At 44.3% G+C, this 23716-nt stretch overlaps 1 protein-coding gene across 3 annotated transcripts in view; it reads right to left on the bottom strand.

The window, feature by feature from the left end:
* Positions 1–23479, bottom strand: part of epb41l2 (erythrocyte membrane protein band 4.1 like 2) — a 79056-nt gene extending 55577 nt beyond the window's left edge. For all 3 annotated transcript variants that reach the window (XM_056295068.1, XM_056295070.1, XM_056295069.1), the window contains exons 1-4: positions 23355–23479; positions 2583–2818; positions 1714–1914; positions 1073–1348 (exon numbers count right to left, since the gene is read on the bottom strand). In XM_056295068.1, coding sequence (XP_056151043.1) covers positions 1073–1348; positions 1714–1914; positions 2583–2804 — 699 coding nt within the window. In that variant the 5' untranslated portion in view covers positions 2805–2818; positions 23355–23479. The remainder of the gene's footprint in view (positions 1–1072; positions 1349–1713; positions 1915–2582; positions 2819–23354) is intronic.
* Between the last annotated feature and the right edge of the window lie 237 nt (positions 23480–23716).

Here is a 23716-nt window from a genome sequence, read left to right as displayed (position 1 = left end):
TACTTCTCACATCACCGAGGTGGTTCTCAAACTCCACTCTGATCACTTCTTTCAATTCCATGTAGGACTTTTACTTTCATAATTATAGGTAAGAGTTAGAATAAGTATTAGGTGAGCAATAAATAAACAGTCTGGTTGAACCTGAGCTTGATCTGAGGAGATATGGTTTAATTCCACCAGACTTGTATCAGCATTACCAATGAATTGCTAACAGGAAGTAACTGGAATCTTCTCAAAACTTAAAACACCAGTAAGAGGGGCATGAGGCGCAGTTGTGTGTGTGTGTGTGTGATTCCTGGTCACCAAACAAGAACCTTGCAATGCAGCTAAAGAATGTGCGTGTACATTGCTTTACAAGGTTAGATACCAACACACAGGCACACCCCTCAACCAATTCTGATCCTATTTAAGTATTATATCACTGACACACTGATACTCACGTGCAGTGTATTTGTCATGGTTAAGCGCACACGCCACAAACAGAACCATTAGACAGACAGACATGACTTATAAATACTTTAAGGTTCTTGAATCCTGCCTGACTTTTAGCATTCAGTGATGTGAATATCAACAACAAATCACAGCAAACAAGACTAACACATTTAAATAGAAAAGTAGCTGACCCACAGGACATTTGCTTATGCTGTCCATTTTTAAAACCCTCAGTAGATATCATTTGCTGCAAATGCTGCATAGTTTGCTGAGGACGGTGACAGAGAATCAACTCTTTTAGGGGCCATATTGACCTCAAAAGCAGCTTGTATGTTTCTGAATGCAGAAATTGGAGGGTCGGGTGGCATGGGCACGAGTTGTTTACTTTGGTTCAACAGTACCACCCAGCAACCTCTGCTGTTTACAGAGTCATGTTAAACCCTTTTTTTAAGAAAGCCACATTTTCAGGAAAAAGAACATACTGGTAGATCGTCTCTGATTCAAGTTAAGTCACAAGTAAACAACCGTTTCTTTCACCCTCCTTCCTATATGTGTCTAAAAACCTGTTCCTCCGCTACACCTGTGTGTGGCTTTCTTTATCACAGTTTTGTGTTGATTTCATGACATTTTAACATCCCACCTCCACCTCACAGGAGAAGTCAGTCCCATCCAGGAGGGTCACGTGACACACCACCATCTTCATCTTGGCCTTCCTCACCAGACGAAGAGGAGATTGAAAGATGGAGGGATGCTCTTCTCCTCCCTCTCCTTGCCCCTCTACCTCTTCTGCCTGCTCCTTCTTCTCCTCCTCCTGCTGCTGCTGGTGCTCCTCCGCCTGCTCTTCCCCCTCTGGAGCCGGTTTGGTCTCCTCAGGAATTTCCTCAATGTTCTCCTCTATCTTTTCCTCCTTGGCAGGCTAGAGGAGGCAGCGGAGTCCAGGAGAGGGAGGAGGAAAGAAAGTGAGGGTAGGGAGAGAAAGAGAGAGAGAGAGAGAGAGACAGAGAGACAGAGAAGGGGTGGTAAACCATGATGATGAGCAAGAGAGGGTGAGACAGCCCACTTTAACTAAAGTCAAGTAACAGTTTAATGGTTATTTCTGCATGCTAAGCCATCCTCAAAAAGAGCTGCCTGTATTTGTGATCAGTTACAGATTTGTTGAGGTGGCCACTATTACAGATTTGTTGAGGTGGCCACTATTTCCCAGTCTTAACAATTGAACTGACCATTGAAGGACTTGCCACATGAGGATCAAAGCCTATCGGGCTAATAAGGTGGCCCTACCTGGGTGTCGGCACTAGCGTTGGAATGAGACTCCGCCTCTTTCTCCTTAAACTCCTCTAACTTAACTTCCTCTATCTTTTCCACTTCCTCTGCGTGACCGTTCAATTCTGGGGCAGGCTCTTCCTCTTCTTCTTTAACCTTGCCAACTTCTTCCTGTGTGGATGGGACCTCCTTGGTGGGAGAGGTCTCCTTGGGCACAACCTGGTTGGTTGGTGTTCATTTTGGACAAAAGAAAACAAAAAACAAAAAAAATTCAAAATCCAAATTATAATTATTGAAAATGTCCAATTATCCAAAACATAACCATTACAGATAAATAAAAAGTTATGTTTGGATATACATGATAACAGTTCTACAGTTGCTGTTGTTGCTGAACATCATCGCTAAAGGTTATTATCACAAATAATCTATCAAGTCAATATTATGTCCCAGAACGTAATGATATTTTGAGAAATGGCAAAGAGGTCACAGAAACCAGCTACAACTTGGCTAAGAGGTGTTGGATCTTACATGATTTGTGGCAATAGTCTTGAAAAAAGGAACATTTGAAAAAAATTGAAGAAAATTTAGGAGTCAGAGAACAGTGTTTTCACATCCATGTTTTATTTGGTCCAGATTCTGGTGTTTGGTTTAGTCAAATTGCAGCACCAAACCTTTTCAAATTTGGATACTCTTCATGTAAAATTGCCATCATATACACTGACACATTTTTGTGTTTTGAGAGAAAAATAGCCTTTATGACCTTTTTGAATGTTGCAAAATTGGGCAATATGCACAGTGTGGTGGAACATAGCTGCAGAGTAAATGTACAGGAAACACTGAGAGCACATGTACACGTGCACACAGGTATAGCGATAACAGACACAGACCTGGCCTTGAGACTTTTGCTTCTTAAGCCATGGAGGCAGAAACCGAGAGATTCCTTTGCCTTCTTTCTCCTTCTCCTTCTTTTCCTCCACTCCCTCTGTTGTTGCGCTCTCAGAGTTGACTACTTCCTGGTTTTCCTCTGTGGCCTCTGATTGGTCAGGCTGAGCAACCGATCCCTCTGCTTTCTCCTTTATCTCTGTCTCAGACCCGGCTTCTGTTGTCATGGTGACACGTCAACCTGCACAGAGACAGAACGACAAAGGGAAAGAGAACAGGACGTCAGATGATGTGGATCCATAATGCTCACAGATTATCACCTGTTTCTCATTTTTTAAAGTGTTACACTTCCTCCTTGATTTCACTGTAGGTTAATTGATAATAAGATAAAGCAATAATGAACAGATATCTATGGTACTGACACATCGGATAATGATACAAATGTTTTGCCCTTTGGTTTGTCACACAAAACTGCATAAAATCAAAGTAACCTGCTGATAAGATACATGTTTTACGGGTTACAACTCTGCCTTGTTCCTGGCTTTGAGAAGGATCAAAGTGATGGAATGTGAAGTCTATTAGGAAGTAATATCAAAAAGAGACAGAGAAACAAAACAACAACAAAACAAAACTGAAAAGGAGAAAATGTGTGTGTGTGTGTGAGGGGTCAGAAAGAAAGAGAAAGAAAGAATTAGACACAACCAGGAAAATAATCATTCTAGAAAAAAATTTCAGGCACCCTTAAGGACGAGTCTGGTAGTTTTCAATATAATTTATGAGGACATGAGGTAGGAAAAAAGAAATCACTGTAGGGTGGATGGCCAAAACCTGGACATTAGGGATTTGCTCGATGAAATACACAACAGCTTGAAAAGTTTGTATGATGAGAAAAGGACCTTCTGAGGACGTAGGCTAAGCTTGTTGAGATGATAATGGCCCTGTGGCCCACATCTGTTAACACATGGTTGTTAAGGACATCATGAGCTCATGGCCGTTTGAAATGTTAGCTCATAGTTTTCATGGTTGCTGTGCAGTCACCAGAGTCACTCATATATACACACACACACACACACATGCACACAGGCACGCACCCACACACGCAGGCATGCATGCAAACATGCATGCACGCACGCACACACACACACGCGCGCTCGCACGCACAGAACAGGGACTGACAGACTGCAATCTTAATGTCTGAGTCATTGTTATTAGCCTGTGGCTGGGGATACCCACCCACGGGTTACCCACCCACCCACTGACACACACGCACGCACACACACACACACACACACACACACACACACGCAGTCACGCACAAAGGCGCACACACAAAGACGCACACACGCAGGCACGCACATACACAGACCAAACAAAACATCCATGACAGAGTTGTCCACATAGTCTCATACAAAACGACAGCCACATTTATTCACCATGACAGTCAAAAGTTGATGGCAACAAATAACGATGACAACAGCCCTGTGGCTAGACTGAGGTCAGAACGCGTCACGGGTACCTGCTGATAACAGCAACATGCATAACTCGTCTGCTGTTATGCTGTTGCATAACGGCAGACGACAGCATCCAACCATCCACACAGCAAGCGCATGAGGTCAACACATGAAAATCAACCACACGCTGCGGATCAACAGAACACAATTCAGAACACTGAGCCAGTGTCCCGCCCTCTGTCACTTTCCATTCTTTCCCACCCAGTTTATCTCCCTTGCTATTTGTGCCCCTCGCTGTCAATCACAGTACCTCTTTCTTGTCTCTGATTCCCTATCTTCTTCATTTTATCCCCCCACCCCCCCCCCGCCTGCTACTCTGCCCTGCTATCTCCGATGAGAGGAAAGGCACACACACACACACACACACACACACACACCAAGACCCAGTAATTATGCATGACTCTGTGTGTATGTGTGCACGCACGGAGGGGGAGGGAATAAAAATAGAACAGGTCTCCTCACGCATGACTGGCTAACGAGGTGGAGCAAAGAGAGGAGAGAGAGGAACAGAAAAGAGGGGGAGAGATATGTGTGTGTGTGTGTGTGTGTGTGTGTGTGTGTGTGTGTGTGTGTGTGCCATTGTAAGTCATTCTGGTTGACAATGGACGAATGACTTAATGTCACTGTTTTGGGTCAAAAAATGCACTTTTACTGTCCAGCAAAACACAACACAATACTTTGAATTTGTAAATGTAAGCAAGACTTTTGCAAATGCTACCCTCTCACTATATCAGTATATCCTGTACATCCTACGCACACACACACACACACACACACACACACACACACACACACACACACACACACACACACACACACACTGCAGCACACTTGCTGAAATGCTCTGTACACTTTTATTACAATGAAATGCAGAGTCGAATTACGACCTCGGGGACTCCCGCTCCATGAAGCCCAAATAACTTAACTGAAGTCAGATCACATCCTTTCCTCTCCAAGAGTCGAGATGTGAGCGGTTATTACAACCAGCTTCCGTTTGACACCCTGCATGAAATATGGTCTTAATCGGCACCATGGATCCTGTTATCATGAGGCCTGTTTGTCACAAAACTCGCCAGAGGAATCTCATCTCTCAATCCAAGCCGAGGAATCCGAGTCAAATCTGGAGTTGCAAAACTCGACTGATTCATTTGTTTTGTTTTTAAACCGCTGTTGAAGATAACTTGCCCACCAAATTTCTGACATCGGTCTGAGGAAGTGAATAGTCTGAATAAGGTCTCTGCAGGCATAACTCGCCTGAAACATGAGGAGTACGTCATAAGGACGATTTATGGATGAGTTTCAACAGCCAGCAGACAGCACTGACCTGGCGCTGGTGAATGTTTTGGTTTATACAGAAAAAAAATGAAGCGAAACAAACAGGAATCTGCCACAGTTTTGGGGGTGAGCCTGTCACTGCCCTCGTATTTAACATTCTGACCGATATCGGTAAAGCTGCGACACGGTAAGGGGGCGCTAGAGAGGTCATCGTTGGTATTACGACTGCTCCTGCGGAACACGAGGTTATTTGTCATCTTAGCTTGGCTGTTGTCTTATAAGAGAGAATATATAAATATAAAATAAGGAAACCCGGTCCATTAGTTGTTGTTATTTTTATCAGTTGTGGTTTAGCAGTCTTTCTTGCCTCCTCTCACTGCTCTTTTCTTCAAATGTCCAGCCCTTTCTCTTCTCAGTGACATAGTTCTCACTGAGTGTGTGTGTGTGTGTGTGTGTGTGTGTGTGTGTGTGTGTGTGTGTGTGTCGGTGTGTGCATGTGTTGGCAGAGGAGTCTGTTTTCTGAGAGATATCTGTCACGCCTGCTTAAGGCCTTCTTTAAACTTTGGTGCTCTCTTTCTCCTCTCCCTTTCTTTCTTACACTTTCCATTCTTGTAGATGTTTCTCCAACTTCTGAACTCAAGGACGCTCCCTGTCTCTCTCTCTCTCTCGCTCACACACACACACACACACACTACAAACTCACTTCTGTCCTCATCCGTCTTTCTCTCTCTCTCCTGCTCAGCTCAGGGTGCCTCTTTTGCCATTTACCGTTCACTAAATCTCTCCACTCATCTATCCCTCTCTTCCAGGCCCCTCTCAATATCCTCCCAATCTCCCACTCTCGTCATCTCCCTTTCACCCCCCCCACCTGCTCTCTCTGTCTGTCTCTTCTTCCCACAGTTTGTCTGAACAATACGGCAAACATGTCCTCGCATTCTCGCCGTCTCTCTCTTTCTTTCTCTCCATAGCGTCACTGCACAGTTTATGGCAGTGGCCAGCATATGTATGCATCTTCAGTATGTCTTTGTGTGTCGGTACATAACTATTGTGACGCCGTGCTAGCCAACCGGCAGCCATTACTGTGTTCCTGGCTATACACGAGTTTAACATGAGACAGACAGCAGCCAGACATGGACCAGAAACATCATCAGGTCTGAAGTTACTTACTGCTGCTGGAGGCTTTTTTTTAAATTATCCATATATTAATTTTGGTGCAGACTTGCTCCAATAAAATGTTGTGCAATGTCGTGTTGTAGCTTACGGAGCACATCTGCATTAACATAACTCAGTTAAGTCGCTCTAAAACAATTTTCTATTTCCAGGAAACACCCTGCAGATTCTCACTGCAAACATACGCAGACAGACTCACTGCTGTTCTTGTCAATTAGGTTTGGGTGTGTGTGTGTGTGTGCGCACGCACATGCAAAATAAAATGTTTGTTGTGACTCTAAACTAAACTCAGCTGACCAGAACCAAAAACCCACAGAGCATCCCATCACCACCGCCACAAGTCTCTCTCTCTCTCTCTCTCTCTCTCTCTCTCTCTCTCTCTCTCTCTCTCTCTCTCTCTCTCTCTCTCTCTCTCTCTCTCTCTCTCTCTCTCTCTCTCTCTCTCTCTCTCTCACACACACACACTTATGCAAGTGCTTGCTGGTCATTTCAGCTTGTTTTAAAGAAAGCCCAGGAGATGGCAAACTGTCTCCCTTGCTAACATAAAAGTCAGTGCAGTGGTCAGTCACATTATATAGCCCATCACCACAAATAATTTACTTTCTGAAACTACTCCGGCCGAGTATTCAGCAAACAGAAGGGAGAGCGACACTCACGCAGGCAAACAACGTCCATGCAGCCTTCTGATGAAGTGCTCAATAACACTGGCACTATTCTTTAACTTTGCTCCCGTTGGTCACTACACCTCCTTGTTTTACTGAAGGACGCCTCGACAGTTGAAACACCCACCCATCCACCCCATCTTTGTGTTTTCAACCAGCTGAGTGAAACGTAGTCCTAATATTATCCCGTCACAGTCAACAATCAAATACACACACACACACACACACACACACACAACCCTATCACTTCTTGTTCCTAAATGACCGAATCAGTGGATGAAAAGATGAATGAGTGGATGGATGAAGGTCTTACCTAATGCTGTGTGTGTGTATCTCTCTCTCTCTCTCTCTCTCTCTCTCTCTCTCTCTCTCACACATGCACTGTAGCTCTTGTCCTTTTGTCTCTCGTCCTTCTTTCTTCTCACCTCCTGTTTTCGCTCCGTTTCCTCTCTCTGACGGTTTCCTCAGCCTTTCTCTACCTGTCTGTATTTCTGACTTAATTTCACTTTCTGCTCTCCCTACTTCCCTTTCTTTCCTTCCCTCCTTCTTCGTCTTTGGTCTCACAGCTCCGAGTCTGCGCCTGCCCTACAAACTGTCACTCCCATTTTCACTCCTCCATCATCTCCTTGCCTTTCTCCTTCTCTGCTCTGCGTCTGCTTCCTCCAGGGACCACCGCTTGGAAAAATGAGGGCAGAGAGAGAGAAAGAGAGAGAGCGAGAGAGAGGTGGGTAGACGGAGAGACAGAGAGAGAGAATGTGAGTGAGAGGAAGACAGAGTGAGAGAGAAGGACAGAGAGGGCAACAGGAGGGGGTGTGTGATGGGCTTTAGGAGAGGGGAGAGAGAAAGGGCTGGATGAGGGAGAAAACGAGGTTACTGGAAGAGATGACACTTAAGAGAAAGACGGGAAGAGAGCAAGTGAGAGAGAGAGGGAGAGGGAGAGGGAGAGAGACCCCACCCACTGTGTGTGTTAGCAAGAAGAGACAGACCACACAGAAAAATCTGTAAAAATCTCATTCATCTCTCGCCTGCTCCCTTCAAAACACCTCCGTCTCCTTCTCTTATTATGTCTCTCTCTCACACACCCTTTTAAACCTTGGCCATGGTATTCCCAACAGCTGCGTTTCCATCAAAGCATTTTTTATGTGCATCATAAAATATTGCATTAGAAAACCGGACGGAAATTGCAAAATCCGATTAAACATCCTCTCACATGAGGTCAGTCCTGTGTTCCCTCAGTCCTGCGGGTTAGCTAGCCAATAGGTTAGCGATCCGTTAAGGTTAGCTTACTTTTCTCTTTTTTTTTTGGATTTTGTATGCGGCCAATTACCCAATTCTTCCGGGCCATCCCGGTCGCTGATCAACCCCCTCTGCTGATCCGGGGAGGGCTGCAGACTACCACATGTGTCCTCTGATACATGCGGCGTCGCCAGCCGCTTCTTTTCTCCTGACAGTGAGGCGTTTCGCCGGGGGACATAGCACATGGGAGGATCACACTATTCCCCCCAGTACCCCTTGCCCCCCGAACAGATGCTCCAACCGACCAGAGGAGGCGCTAGTGCAGCGACCAGGATACATACCCACATCCGGCTTCCCATCCGCAGACACGGCCAGTCGTGTCTATAGGGATGCCCGACCAAGCCGGAGGTAACACGGGGATTTGAACCGAGATCACCATGTTGGTAGGCAACGGAATAGACCGCTACACTACCCGGACGCCCAGGTTAGGTTAAGTTAAGCATTGGGTTAAGGTTAGGGTTAGTTAGAGGTTGAGGTTGAGTTGAGTTAAGCTAGGTTAGGTTGAGTTTAGGTAAGGTCAGTGAAATAGGGTTGAGCGAACATAGACACGCTCCCCCTTCATATCGCAAAAGAAGTTGTACCACTTGCTTGAGGCGGTTTTTAAGCTAAATGGCTGATAGAAATGCGTCTTCTGAATAAAAATGAAATGCGAACAGAATTTAATGATATGATCAGCTGTTTCTTCATATTAACCGGTCCATCTTTCTGGTGAGGGTGGACGTACGGCCATATGACGGAGGACATAGAAAACCACGTTCAGGGTTTTATTCGCTTAAATCGATGTAACGGAAACACACATCATTCACATTTTATTTTTTGGGACTTCTACAGTCTGCCAAAGATGGGGTCAGCGAATCTGGAGAAAGATTGTTGATGTTTGAACTCAGCAGCCAAACAAATACACCCCTTCTATTCCCTGCATTTCACACCCTCCAAACAAACGCTCGTATCTCAAAAACTACACATCGCACAGTTTAGATTTTTACCTCCTGAGTGTCACAAGAATTTGGCGAACATTTTGACACATCACATGTCCGAATAGAGTGAGTTTTTCCAGTGCACACACAGAACGGACGGATATTCGCTGAATTTGTCAAAAAGTGCATTGGTTTAGAGTCGCTGGCTGCACCTTTAATGGCAGGAGCTGCTGTTCCTACACCACACATAAGCAATCATGTACAACGGACTGCCAAGAGTACGCAGGTTTTCCTTCCAACAGGTACCCAGGCCAGATGATTTTACTGGATAGTCTTTCCTCTGGCAGAAAGTGTGCTAATCGATGATCTGCATCCTGCATACTCTTAGCATTTCATAGCACATGGTTGCCTATGTCTCGTCCAACACAACGTTACAAACCACAGGAGTGCAAGGGGCAAATCATAGAGCCTCGTCACGATTCCTGTTACGATACAATGGCCATGTGTGAGACAGCTAGGGAATGAGATGAGAGGAATAAGCATGAAGAATAGAGAAAATAAGCGTGGAGAGATACGGCAGTAGAGGCAGTAATAATTTGACAGCTGATCAATCGCTGGTAGTCAACCCCTGAGAACCAGTCAACTTCTGCAGAAAACAATATTACAGGCTACCAGCGTTTAAATTAACACGCTTTACCTAGACAAAAAGCAACAAAAAAAAAGACATCACAAATGTGACACAGTGATGCCTTGAAAAGACAGGCCACCAAAGATCTATGTTTGTTCTGCAGTAAATTATTTACCTTTTGCTCTCTTCGCTCTCTTGGGCTCTCAATCAGTTAAGAAAGTAACCTCTAAAAAACCACACAAACAGAGATTTCATAATAACTATGTTGATCAACTGATATGAAATGTTATTTAGTGATTACATTGTTGACCCCATTGCCTGACGCACTTCTTCAAATCATGCATTTGGGACGGCATTCGTGAATTTAGTGCGTTTTTTTCCTTTTGATTCATGACCATCAGTTGGCACTGCCGCAGAAGCACTGCTGACTCTCATATCCAAACATACTGGCTGCAACACACACACACACACACACACACACACACACACACACACACACACACACACACACACACACACACACACACACACACACACACACACACACACACACACACACACAGGTTTATCACTCCAACTTTATTGCTCTCTGTCTTGGCTTTAAAGGGTGTTGCCATAGCAAACACAACTTCCTGCCCAGGGCTGTGGCTGGGAGATACAACTTTAGGACAGAGAGAGAGACCTACAAAGTGAAAAACCTTTAATAAAGAGAGATCATAAACTAACAGCTGAAGAACCTGGTTGCATGTTAAGTACGTAGTATCAAAAGCAGAGATGACCCCCCCCCACACACACACACGTACAACATTCTCTGGGGACAGACATCGGAGGCGGAGGGAATGGTTGCCATGACATCCGCATTCGTAGACGACAACAATAAATCCTCATGGAGATGAGAGATTAACACAGAAAAAAAAAACAGATTACTGATGGTCCACTGAGAGGACAATGGAGATTATTACTATGCCCAACAGCATATCAGAGTACAGAAGATTTCATATTGATATTACATGGTAGGAATACAAAGACCACCACTTCTACATCCCTCCCCTCAGCGCTCCTCCCCTCTTCCCGCTAATGTGCCACACCCATTAGGGGGGCTACTCATCTCACAGCTGTTGTGTTTGTGCGTGCGTACATCAGTCTCTGGGTCCGTGGAAAAGGAGAAAAGCAGAAACAGAAGAAAGAAAGAACTCTTATGTCATCATGTTAAGAGCATCGGCCAGGGCGTGGGCAATGTTTTGTATGCGTGAGTGTTTTGGGGGGGGTGGGGTGGGAGGAGGTGGACACAGTGTATTAGCTCAACAACCCAGATGTTTTTCATCTTTTGGGGTGTCACTCTCTTTTTCCTCAGCCCCTTTACACACACACACTCACACACACACACACACACACACACACACACACACACACACACACACACACACACACACACACACACACACACACAATCCTAATCTGTGATATTCCATCTGTCCATCTGCCATGTTATGACACATGCATAAACATAGACGACAACCATGTGCTGTGGACGACCCTAGTATCTAGACACCAGACATGGGCCCTAAAATATTTAACACAACGCTGACATAGCTTTTTAAAACACTGAAATGTTGAAACACAGCTTTTTCAATAAAATATTGAAAGAGCTTTTTAAAACATTTGGAAGTTTTCCCTTTAACACTGATGCACTCAGACAACTTTTTGAAACATTGAAATAAAATTTTACAATATTGACACTGCATTTTAACAATGCCACACGCATGTGTGCGCACACGCACACACACGCGTGGCACTATGTACAGTATTGTTTGTTTTCTTTTTTTGGAATTTTCCCCCTTTTTCGCCCCAATTGTATCCGGCCAATTACCTCACTCTTCCGAGCCGTCCCGGTCGCTGCTCCACCCCCTCTGTCGATCCGGGGAGGGCTACAGACTACCACAGGCCTCCTCCGACACATGTGGAGCCACCAGCCGCTTCTTTTCTCCTGACAGTGAGGAGTTTCACCAGGCGGACTAGCACGTGGGAGGATCGTGCTATTCCCCCCAGTTCCCCTCCCCCCCGAACAGGCGCCCCGACCGACCAGAGGAGGCGCTAGTGCAGCGACCAGGACACATACCCACATCCAGCTTCCCACCTACAGACAGAGCCAATTGTGTCTGTAGGGACGCCCAACCAAGCCGGAGATAACACGGGGATTCGAACCGGCGATCCACATTCTGGTAGGCAACAGAACAGACCGCTATGCTACACGGACACGTGTAGTATTGTTAAATGTTACCAAATGCATGTAATATAAATCTAGTCAAGTCCATTTAATTTGTACAGCCCAATATCACAAATTACAAATTTGCCTCAGGGGGCTTTACTGCAACACAACATGCTGTCCTGAGACCATCGCATCGGATAAAGGACACCTCCCTAAAAAAAAAACAAAAAAAAAACAACCCTTTAACAGGGAGAAAAAATGGGAGAAAAAAAATCTAGATAATGTCATATATCTGGATTGCAGTCCAAGACCAATGTTGTTGAATCATTGCAGCGAAATGTTAGCAACCCCAATCAGCTGTGTATTTGCTGTCCTGAACACCCCCCAAAACATATGACTCGAATGAGTGTATCCCTGCACGTTCGCTCGCAACTGACTGAACGCTCGGCAGAATTGACAGAACAAACGCATCACTTTGGGGAGTGATTCGGTTCAGTTCCTCCACAACACTCCTCGCGACGCCTCGTCAGTTAAACCTCGCAAATCCCTCTTTCTCCTCGTCTCTTTTTCGCTCAAAAGGAAGAAAAAAAAATAACGGGCTTCATTTTTAGCCATGTCTTTGAGATGCTCTTTAAACACGCTTGTCCCTGACTGGCTACGCTAGGTTGTAATCTTTACTCGCACACTGTGCTCGTAAATTATTTTCCAGCTTGCACGAATCTATCGTTAGGGGCAAATTGCAAGTGAACTACTCACACCGTAGAGCCCTGACGACGTGTAATGACATATTTATTGACACACGCACACATGCACACAAAAACAAGCATGTGGACGCACACTCACAAATACACATGGTGATTGATACACATGCATAAACACACACATACATGAGTGCAAATTCTCAGTTGTGGTAATGTCCTTTGTCACATTCTCTCTCACACACACACACACAACAACACATGCACACAATGACAATTACACACATTCACATGGTGTTAAATGTCCAAGCATCCCTGTCCCTTACACTGCCCTCCGACCCTCAAAATGAGGATTACACACAGGATTATCCCTGTTTGTCGTCTGGCTGCATCTCTTTGTCTTTCTCTCCCTCTGTCTCTCTCTCTCTTTCTTGCCACATAGCTGTGATTGATTATGACATTCTCAATCCCCCCTCGTTCCAGTTTTTATGGCATTTTATAGAAAGACAAATCAAATAAAAAAAATAGAAGATCTCAAATTAAACAAATTGCCAAGTCATGCGTCTCTCCGGCTCAGCGGCCAGTCATCATAGCAAATAACAGGTCACTTCAATAGTCACATTTTTCCTGACTAATTGATTCAATTACTAAGTTTCCATTCTGTTGCAGTCAACAGTGGCGAGCTCCTCAACATCACAGGGACATTACTGCCTGCACTCTGTTCTCCTTGACCACAAGAGTCCAACAGGCATACGGACTCCTGATATTCTGCTCTTCTTGTTTTACATTCGAGACATTCAGATGCACTTAGCCGCAGCAGCTTCTATTCTGCACGATTAAACTCTGAGCTCTCTCCACGCCCTCTCTCCATTTGTCTCCCCACCCCCATCCAACCGCCCGCTCTCCCTCTCTCTCTCTGTCTTTCTCTCCCTCCCTTTTTTACATTCTCTGCTTTTCTGTGAGAATAATAGGTCAGCTCATAACTACTATTGTTAACTACTAAACTCCCCTATTCAATGATTTGGGCAGTCAGCCGTGTGTGTGTGTGTGTGTGTGTGTGTGTGTGTGTGTGTGTGTGTGTGTGTGTGTGAGAGAGAGAGAGAGAGAGAGAGAGAGAGAGAGAGAGAGAGAGAGAGAGAGAGAGAGAGAGAGAGAGAGAGAGAGAGAGAGAGAGAGAGAGAGAGATTATGGGTGGGTCAGGCAAGTGCACATGCACATGAAGAAGAAACAGTTTTCTCTGTATGTGAGAGGGAGAGGGAGCAGCAGAACGAGTGAGAGGAAGCAAGCATAAACCAACAACACAGAATGTGTGTGTGTGTGTGTGTGTGTGTGTGTGTGTGTGTGTGTGTGTGTGTGTGTGTGTGTGTGTGTGTGTGTGTGTGAAAGAGAGAGAGAGAGAGCGAGAGAAAGAACGAACGATGTGCTGTTCACGAACACACGTGGTTTCTCTCGACACAGGTGGGCGTGGTGTTGCCACGGTAACATATGTCCCAAAGAGGGCAGCAAAAACAGGTGCTGATGGTTTCTTTGCATCATGGCTCTCATTACTGACAAAAAACAAAAACAAAAACATGACTGTGGTCACGATTTGGACCACAATCATGACGGCAAAGGTGCCTTAGCCAGATGAGCGGAGACAAGCTGTTACAAACGTGCAGGTAACGTGAAAGTTTTTATCAGCTCGGAACTTATTTTAACTAAAGCTGAAGTCAAACGGGATCTTTTTTGCACTGAGAGCTTCTAACACAATTTAAAACCTACTAACTATAGCTACGTACCTATAATTGTGTATTGACTTGAGAGCACTTTGTGTGCTTTTAAAAGTGCTATATAATAACATTTTGCTTGCTTGCTTGCTACCTGTATAAATCTGAGGTTTTGCACAGCCCCTGGAAAAGAAATGCTATTCTGCTAAAAGCTGCTTGTATCGTTCCTTAAAAAATAACAGTTGATGTGCAGCATATCCCCAAGACGGGAGATGTAACGCGGTAACTTTGGTCTGTAGTACAGGAATTATACTCTATAGTTGAACTGGTCAGAAATGCGCAAGTTCCCACGCATGCATGTATGCATAAAGGCATGTACAAATACACCCACACTTGCAGTCATTTCCTGACCACTGAAGGCCCTGTCCAACTTTAAATTTACCTATATCTAACCTCCAACGCTTACGTACAAACAGATAATAAAACATGCATTACCTCTTGCCTATTACTGGGAGCACATTAGGTTCAGAAAGACAGAACATTTCTCTCGCACTCACACACACACACACACACACACACACACACACACACACACACACACACACACACACACACACACCTGTAACGACCAGCTCTTCCTAAGCAGAGCTGTAATGAAGATGACCAAGACTCTTGAATGTCCTGGTATCAACCAGTCCCAGGCCTCTGGTCAGTGACCTCAAACAGGAAACAGGAAGTACAGGGATGAGGGAGATTCTTTCCCTCCACTGATCCCCAATCTCTCTCTCCATTCTCATGTCTTTTTCCAACACATTGTCTCTCTAACAGCCTACAGTTCTGACTTCTGCTTATCCCGTATTTTTGTCACTCGATTCAATTGTTCAGATTTATTGAAAACTTGCCTTTAAACATTTTTCAAATTTGGAAAAAATACAAAAAACACTTGTTTGATCACTTGACTCATTGTATTGGTCCCGCCCTCTCCCATGTCCAAAACAAGGACATGGCCTGTGGAAAACTGTCCAAACAAAAGTGAACATCTCTATGATTCCTCCCTCGCTCCCCCTTTCTGTCTCCCCCTCTCTCGCTCTCTCTCACACACATGCACATGTAGAGTTCGCCAGGTTCCTATGTACTAAGCTCTTTACCTTGAGAGCTTCCAATTGGCCACTGATGAGTAGTTGGCTCGGTTTCTCCCACCACCTCTCACTTTTCACCCCCCCCCTCCTTACTGCTCCCTCTTTGTCTTTCTGCACTAACAACTGTTCCTCATTCCCCCTCTCTCCCCCCTCCTCCTTCCTTTTCCCAGGTTCACCCTGACATCTTCAAGGCTGATATGGATAAATGAATGATCAAAAGAGGAAAAGTCAGAAATTATTTCCAGTTATCTAAAGAGAACATTGGTTCCTTTCGGATATTAAGTTGCCAAAAAAAAAAACAAACCATACAATTCTTGTATGTCCTCCGTACATCCGATCTATTATCCATTTGATTAAAAGCCTTATGATCTACATTGTGATCAATAACTCCTAGAACACTGTCTTTTGATGATTCACAGTCTTATCAGCTAGGATGAATGATAACAAGTGCAAATTGTGAAGTATAATTATATAAGAAAAAATAAGCCTAGTTGTTGACATAGAAAGGAATTAGATTTCTGGGATCTTGTCAATATTTCTTCTTCAAAAGCTGAATCTGACACTATGAAACAGGATGAAAAACAATTAATTTTGGGATCCGATAGTATTTCAGATGCATGATTGTCTATTGATCATATTCTTGCATGTCACTCATTGTTTCAAAGCATTAATTATCAATAATGTCCCGCTCTGTTCAGTCTCTCGCTCTCTCTCTCTCTCTGTGTGAGAATGTGACCCTCTGCTGATTAATCTGTTTTTAACTATGTTTGGCTCCCTGCCAAAGCCACACTCTCTTCCTCTTTCTTTCTATCGCTTCTTTCAGAACAGGACACTGACTGAGAATGGCTAGTCTCTCTCTCTTTCTCTGCCCCCACACCCACTCATCCACCCTCTCTCTCTCTCTCTCTCTCTCTCTCTCTCTCTCTCTCTCTCTCTCTCTCTCTCTCTCTCTCTCGCTCTCTCTCTGCCACTCTCTCTCTCGCTCTCTCTCTCTCTCTCTCTCTCTCTCACACACACACACACACACACACACACACACACACACACACACACACACACGTAACCTCTCTATTTCCCTCCCTGGGTCTCTTGTCTCTTTCCCTCTCTCTAACGTCTACCCCTTTACCCTCCCACTCCATGCCCCTCCACTCTTCCTCTCGTCCTCCGTCACACACACCCTTCACATCTCTCTCGCTCAGTAATAAGCAGAACATTGCATTACAGTTTCCTTTCATCCATGTCTCTCTGATCTTCTCTGTGTGAATACCAGTCCTGCGGTGCGGTCAAGCCAACCAGCACTGAAAGCTAGAGGCTAATACGAATCGGTCACGGCTGACTGCTGCACTGTAAAATATGTCCGTCTGAAGGAGGCGACCGTGCCGCAGTCGCCACGAGCGACCCGGCGCAGAAAAGTGGACTGTGGTTTGCAGTCACAGCCACATCTTTGTACGATGCAGCACAAGCGGTCAACAAATTCACAAGTCGACATTAAAACCAAATGAAAGTCGAGACATTTTTGGATTCGAGTTGCTTATTTTCATCTTTTCTCTTTTTGCCTGGATACAACGTGAGAGAGAAGCAAAAGCTCTTTGCTGCAATGACATTGTAAGCGTTTCTCATTGAAAATGAGATGTGTGGCTGCTGGTTGCGACCTTGTAATTAACCATGACCTGTAGTTTCAACCAAAAAAAAAATGGAAAGAGTTGTCCTCATTGTTTATTGGCTTACTCAAACCCAGTTCCACAATGACAACGGGTCACTGTCGTTACCTCGCTCGCCGATATCCACATATACAAAATGCACATAAACACAATCTGAGAGAAAGTACGTGGGACTAAAGGTTATCTGTGCACAAATGTGTTTGTGAGCGAGATGATGTGACAGTCCCTGTTGAAGAGACAGGGTCAGGACCCACACGCACACACACACACACACACACACACACACACACACACACACACACACACACACACACACACACACACACACACAAATCCACACAGGGATGTTCCCATAGCCTTTCCGAATGGTTAGGCAATATCGCTCTCTCTCTCTCTCTCTTTCTGTCACTCTCACTCAGTCTCCGTTCTCTTTCCCCCTCCATCCCTCTCTCTCTAGCCATCTCACTCGCTTCCTCTCTTTGTTCCTCTCCTTTCTCTTCATCTCTCTCTCTCTGTGCCACTCAATCTCATCACGCTCTGCTACTCATCTTCCTTACTCTCTTACTATCTAATTTGCCTTTTTGTTCTACCTCTCTCTCTCTCTCTCTCTCTCTCTCTCTCTCTCTCTCTCTCTCTCTCTCTCTCTCTCTCTCTCAGGGCGAGTGACAGCAGGAGGTGAACCTGTACTGTGAGTAATTATCACAGCAAAAATGATGGGACACAATCACTGGGACAACCAGCATGCGAATTCTTTGTTCAGGGTCAGCAGCAAAGTGGCAAAACTGGTGCGGGTAGGGATTCGGTGTTTGCACCATGACACTACAGCAGGACAGATGCTTGCCATCACGGGGACCTGCACCACAAACTGAGAGGAACATCTCCCCACACACCACGCTAGCCTCACTGCGGCCCACTGCATGTGAAAGTGTGAGGGGGGAAAAACACAAACACAAGGTACCATACGGTTTAATCAACTCTCCCCAATACATAAACGTATTGGTTTTATGTCAGATGAGTCCTTGCATCACAGCACACACATTCAACTACGCTCTAAAGCAGCCAGGGGGAAGGAAACGGGATTGATTCTGTTCCCCACAACCAATGGCATTTAAGGAGAGATCTTTCATCATGACATGTAACAGCTTACATTCTGCAGAAAATGTGTCTCTAATGCGCCTTCATCAATATGGAGAGAATTTTGTATGAGCTTGGAAGCTGGCAAGAGGACTAATAAGTAATTAACATTTCATCAAATGCATAAAGATACATGGCTTTTGCATGACCCTAGCGCTATGCCTTCATTCTGGCTAGCCTAGTTTAAATTCGAGCTATCTTTAATGAGGAGATTCTCCTACCAAACAACCAATTAAGGCCTCTCATTAGTGAAGCTGACTGAAGCCGCTCTACAGAGCCCCAGTATTCACATCCTGTGAGTCTCTCAACAAGAACAGGACCACTAAATAAAGATACGCTACACCAAGAGAAGGGCAAAGCAGTGTAGCAGTGTGTCACTTCCCTATGAATATATGAATACACATCTAAAAATTAGGGCTGGGCAATAACTCTTCTTTTTTTTTTTTACTGTCTTGCAACGGTATTGTATCAAGATGAAATTAAGATATTTTCATATCGTGATACAAAATTTTCCAGTTTAAATAAACGGTAATGGTAACGTAATGGTAAGATTAGCTAATCGAAAATTTCTCACAAAATTAGATCTGAAATATTTGAGACTGACATTGAAAATTAGTTTGGATTCAATATGATACTTTACATTATCAAACAGCTCACTGTCGTGAACCACAGTTGGGTTCCTAAACATGCATATTTGCATATGTAAGTAGATATTCATCCATTATCCAAGCCGCTTATCCCAATTGGGGTCGCGGGATGCTGGAGCCTGTCCCAGCAGTCATTGGGCGGCAGGCGGGGAGACACCCTGAACAGGCCGCCAGTCCGTTCTGTAAAATTTCACATGATTATCATAACATATTCCATATAGTGCAGCACTACTCTACATCTATTTTTTGCAGTTTTGTTTCCACCGCCAACTGTTTGTAGAAGGGTAAGAGGTCTTTAACTCCACTATGGTAAAATGTGTAAGGAACTGAACAGCCATATTGTTCCATTCTGACCACTATAATTCATGTGTCTGTTTATGATTTAGGACTAACAAACAGATTGAAACAATGGAATCAAGAAGAGTGCACTCAGTAGAGTGAAGATCCTCACCAGGCGTATCTGCCCATGGACTTGGCAACAAACCACTCCTTTTTTTGCCTGCTGGGAGAACGGAAAATATAGAGGCACTACCTGCGCATCTCCCCTTGTCCAGTGCTTAGACTTGGGCGAAAAAATAGCTGAGGAGTTAGCACTCAATTGCAGTATAAAACAGGTTTTTGAAAGGTTTTGAATCACCGCCACCACGAGAGGTCCTTGAACATACAGTCATAACTGTGCACAAAAATTATTAGGCTGACAGGTAGAATGTGAGATTAGCACTGATATACACACACATACAGACAGAAAAAAACAAGTGTTTTTCCTGCCATTATAAGACTTTTGCACAGCGCCCAAGTCGATTGAACGGGAAATATGGAAAGTTTTCAATATGCAGCACTCAAGCTAAAAAACCTACCTAATAAAAATATTTTGCCGGTCAGCCTGTGGACATGCAGCCTCCTAGGCGGACTCTCACACGAATGCAACCAAAACCAATATAAACTTGCAGTTTCCAAAAAGAAAAGGTCTGCTATTGATCTAACCTTAACCCTGTCTTTATTTTCATAGTATATAATAAAGCTGGATAAACCTTTTACACTCGCGCATGCACGACTAACATCTACGGTTGACTCAGATCGGGCAGCGACAAGAATATGCAACACTTCCTGTTCTGACTGCAACCTAGAGCCAGCTGTTCCTTTATAACTTACGCATTTTAGATTACCAAAATTCTTTTACTGACTTTTGATCATGTTGCTGCCTGATCTGAGTCAACCGTAGATGTGATGCGCACCATTGACTTAGATCAGGCAGCAACAGAGAGCGGCACTGGTTGAGTGAGCTATAGAGGAAATGAAGAGAGGAGGCAGCAGTAGCGAGAACAAACAATTTTCAAAGGTTTTGAATCACTGCAACCACGAGAGGTTCTTGATCATACAGTCATAACTACGCAAAAACAATTTCAGGATGATAGGTTCGGTAGTATGTCAGATTAGCTGCAAACAGATACACAAACCAACCAACCTCCCCCCACACACACACATGACCAAATGTATAATAATCAGCACAAAATAAAAATGCAGGAAACCACTGAGCATTGGGAATAATATGTACAGGATAAAGGAACCTCTAGTAGTAGAGATAGATGGATGGTCAACGGAAATTTCATCTACTCATTTTGGCAGTTTGCATTCATAATAGCCCAGCTACAAATATGGTTGAATGGATGGGTAACTTCATTATATCACTTACTAATTTGGCAGGGCTTCCTTTGGTTTAAGGGTTTAGGTGGGGTGACTTCACCAGTGAGATGAGTTTGGTTCAGCAAGATTGAGTTTTAGTCATAACAAATATGCATATACCACCATCAACAGCAATGGTGAACAGGCTGCAAACTAGTGCCTCATTTTCCTCTCCTCTCATTCTTCTGACAAACGCAATTACCCTCAAGAGAAAAGAAGAGAAGAGCAACATACACTACATCTAGGTAATACCAATGTGGGTGATGACTAGTTAGTTGGGGTTTTCCATACACACACACACACACACACACACACACACACACACACACACACACACACACACACACAAAAAGCTCGGGGGGTTAGATTTGGAGGGTGGATGCTAATATGCTTGATGTGGTGCCAGATGCGCTGATATTGGGGTGTCTGTTTGTCTAAGTCTTTCTCAACCTTTTGAATGCTGCAGCACACAGGAAACACCAAATTCCCATACGCAACTTGCAGCCAAGCGCTTGTGAAACTTACTGTCATCATACAGCTATCACAGAATATAACAAAGCATAAAGATATGCTTGCCAAGCACCTCTAATCCTAGCAAAGCTGGGTCAGTGTGAACATAGCCTTGATTTTATAAGCACTGATGGCGGTAAATGTAAGAATTGTGAGTGACACTAACTGATAACAGGTTAGTAAAATCTCATGGGCCATCTGAGCTCAGTCAAATCTGTCTGCCTGTCTCACTGTCAGGTTGTCTGTCTGCTTATTCATCTGTGTACTAGTTGAGCCCCTTGCCATCTGTCAAACAATGTATGGCTTTTATGGATTTGACCAGGACAGACACATGTGTGTACACACAGACATATGGCTTTCCAAGAGCCAAAGATTCAACAATTATAGCTCATACAACCCGTAATTCACTCCATCAACTGTGTAGTTTCAACTGTAGGTCAACGAAATTGGTAATATATTGGTAATACCACCATCAAACTATGGGGGGGGGGGGTCACTGGTAGGTGCAAGAAAATAAGTAAGTCAGCATTACCATAAGAGATGGGCATCACCATTATAAAAATACATCATTTGAAATCCTCGCCATTTAATTCATTCCATACCACTAACTTTTTTTCGATCACTAAATCTTTGAACATCACTAAATTTTTGAAAACCACTACACTGTGCAGCCCAATCTATTAGTTATTACACACACAGTGGTGTTGGTAGAAGGCTAGAGGGCGGCTTTCGCAAACTGGGACGTAGTAATGGAGGGTAAAACCATCTAAACTTGGCTAAGGTGTCACATAACGTGTCAAAGTTTAACCCCATTTCCAAGCTTTTATAGTCCTTTAGTGTAGAGATGAACCATTAAAAGTGAACGCCATTTTTTTACTTAATCAACTCTCAAGGGGGAATTTTTTTTTTTATGAAAGTCTACCTACTATTCTGCAAATATTGTTAATTGTGGCTGGGATGGGTTGCGCGTTTGAAAATGTTAGCCACCGACTCCATAACTGGACACAGCCCATCCCAAAATACGAACCAAGTCTAGCTCTTGCCAGCAAGCCCCGAATCAAACCCGGTTAGCAACGTTCAACCATTTCATTCAGACGTCTGCAAAGCAATATCCATTTTAATTCATCTGAAGAAGTAAAACCGTTTAGATTTCCATCGCTGCTGAATGAAAGAAGCGGGACGAAAGGAGTCTAGCTGCCGGAAGAGGTGAGCCGACACAAACGAACCCATGTGGGAGAAACACCGTCTCCACAAAAGACAAAGCGACGTAAAAAAAAAAAAAAGATGCTGAAACGAGATTATTTCCGAGCAACCCACGTAGTAAACAGACGACACAAGGGAAATATGCAGACTACTGTCCACTGAAACGATCATAAATGCCATCACTGCCCTTCAACATAGCCTGCGACGACCGTTAACGTTACATTACTGCCAGTTGTCCTCCTGTACGAGGGAACGCGATCTATTAGCAACGCAGGTATGTCTACTCATGTAAAAACGTGGGGTAACATTGAACATGTATATTCCGAGAAACCTTTATGGCCCCACGCATTAAAAACACATCAGGTGTAACAAATAAAACAGCGTAAAATGTTTAAAATATCATACGACGACATGGGAGATATGTTTTGCATTTATTAAATGTGTATGGCTGCGGCGCTGAATAGCGGATTTCAGTTGTGAGGCTCTGCCGAGGCTGGATTGACTGTTGCAGAGAGCAGCGACTAGTTGGTTAGCTGGTGTGCTTCCAGTAGCACCAGAATACACAATCACAACAACAACGTGATGGTGTTGTTGACGGAAAAACACATTTCACTTCCGACGTCGACGGGTTTATTTCGCGAAATTAATCCAAAACATCACCAACACAGCTGTAGCCGCTAGTGTAGTGTAGTAATCACGTGGTGTGCGGAGCGCAAATTAATGTTTACCTGGTTGGATTTCCACCAATGTTGTGAAGAAAACTTTTTTTGTCCCCCCAAAAAACGTGGCCTCTGACTCTCTCCCTCTCCGGAGAACACGTCCTTATCTCAGCCTCCGAGAGTCTCAAATCCGATATCCCACACTGGAAATCTGGCAAGGGCTCAACGCCTGCGACGTCAATCATACTCAAGACCCGCCTCTTACAGTGAAAAACATCTTTCCGGCGGTTCTCATAGGCCGAGAGCTGTTACAGTATCGGATTATGCGACGTGATTGGTCGGCCTACTGTGTCAGTTTTTCGTTGGTCGTCGCAGATGTGGAAGTGCCGCCGCGGTTCGTCATCGCCCCCTAGCGAATTAAAGCAGTTATT

Source organism: Lampris incognitus, chromosome 15, assembly GCF_029633865.1.
Source record: "Lampris incognitus isolate fLamInc1 chromosome 15, fLamInc1.hap2, whole genome shotgun sequence".
Lineage (NCBI taxonomy): Eukaryota > Metazoa > Chordata > Actinopteri > Lampriformes > Lampridae > Lampris > Lampris incognitus.
This window is presented reverse-complemented; position numbering and strand designations above follow the sequence as displayed.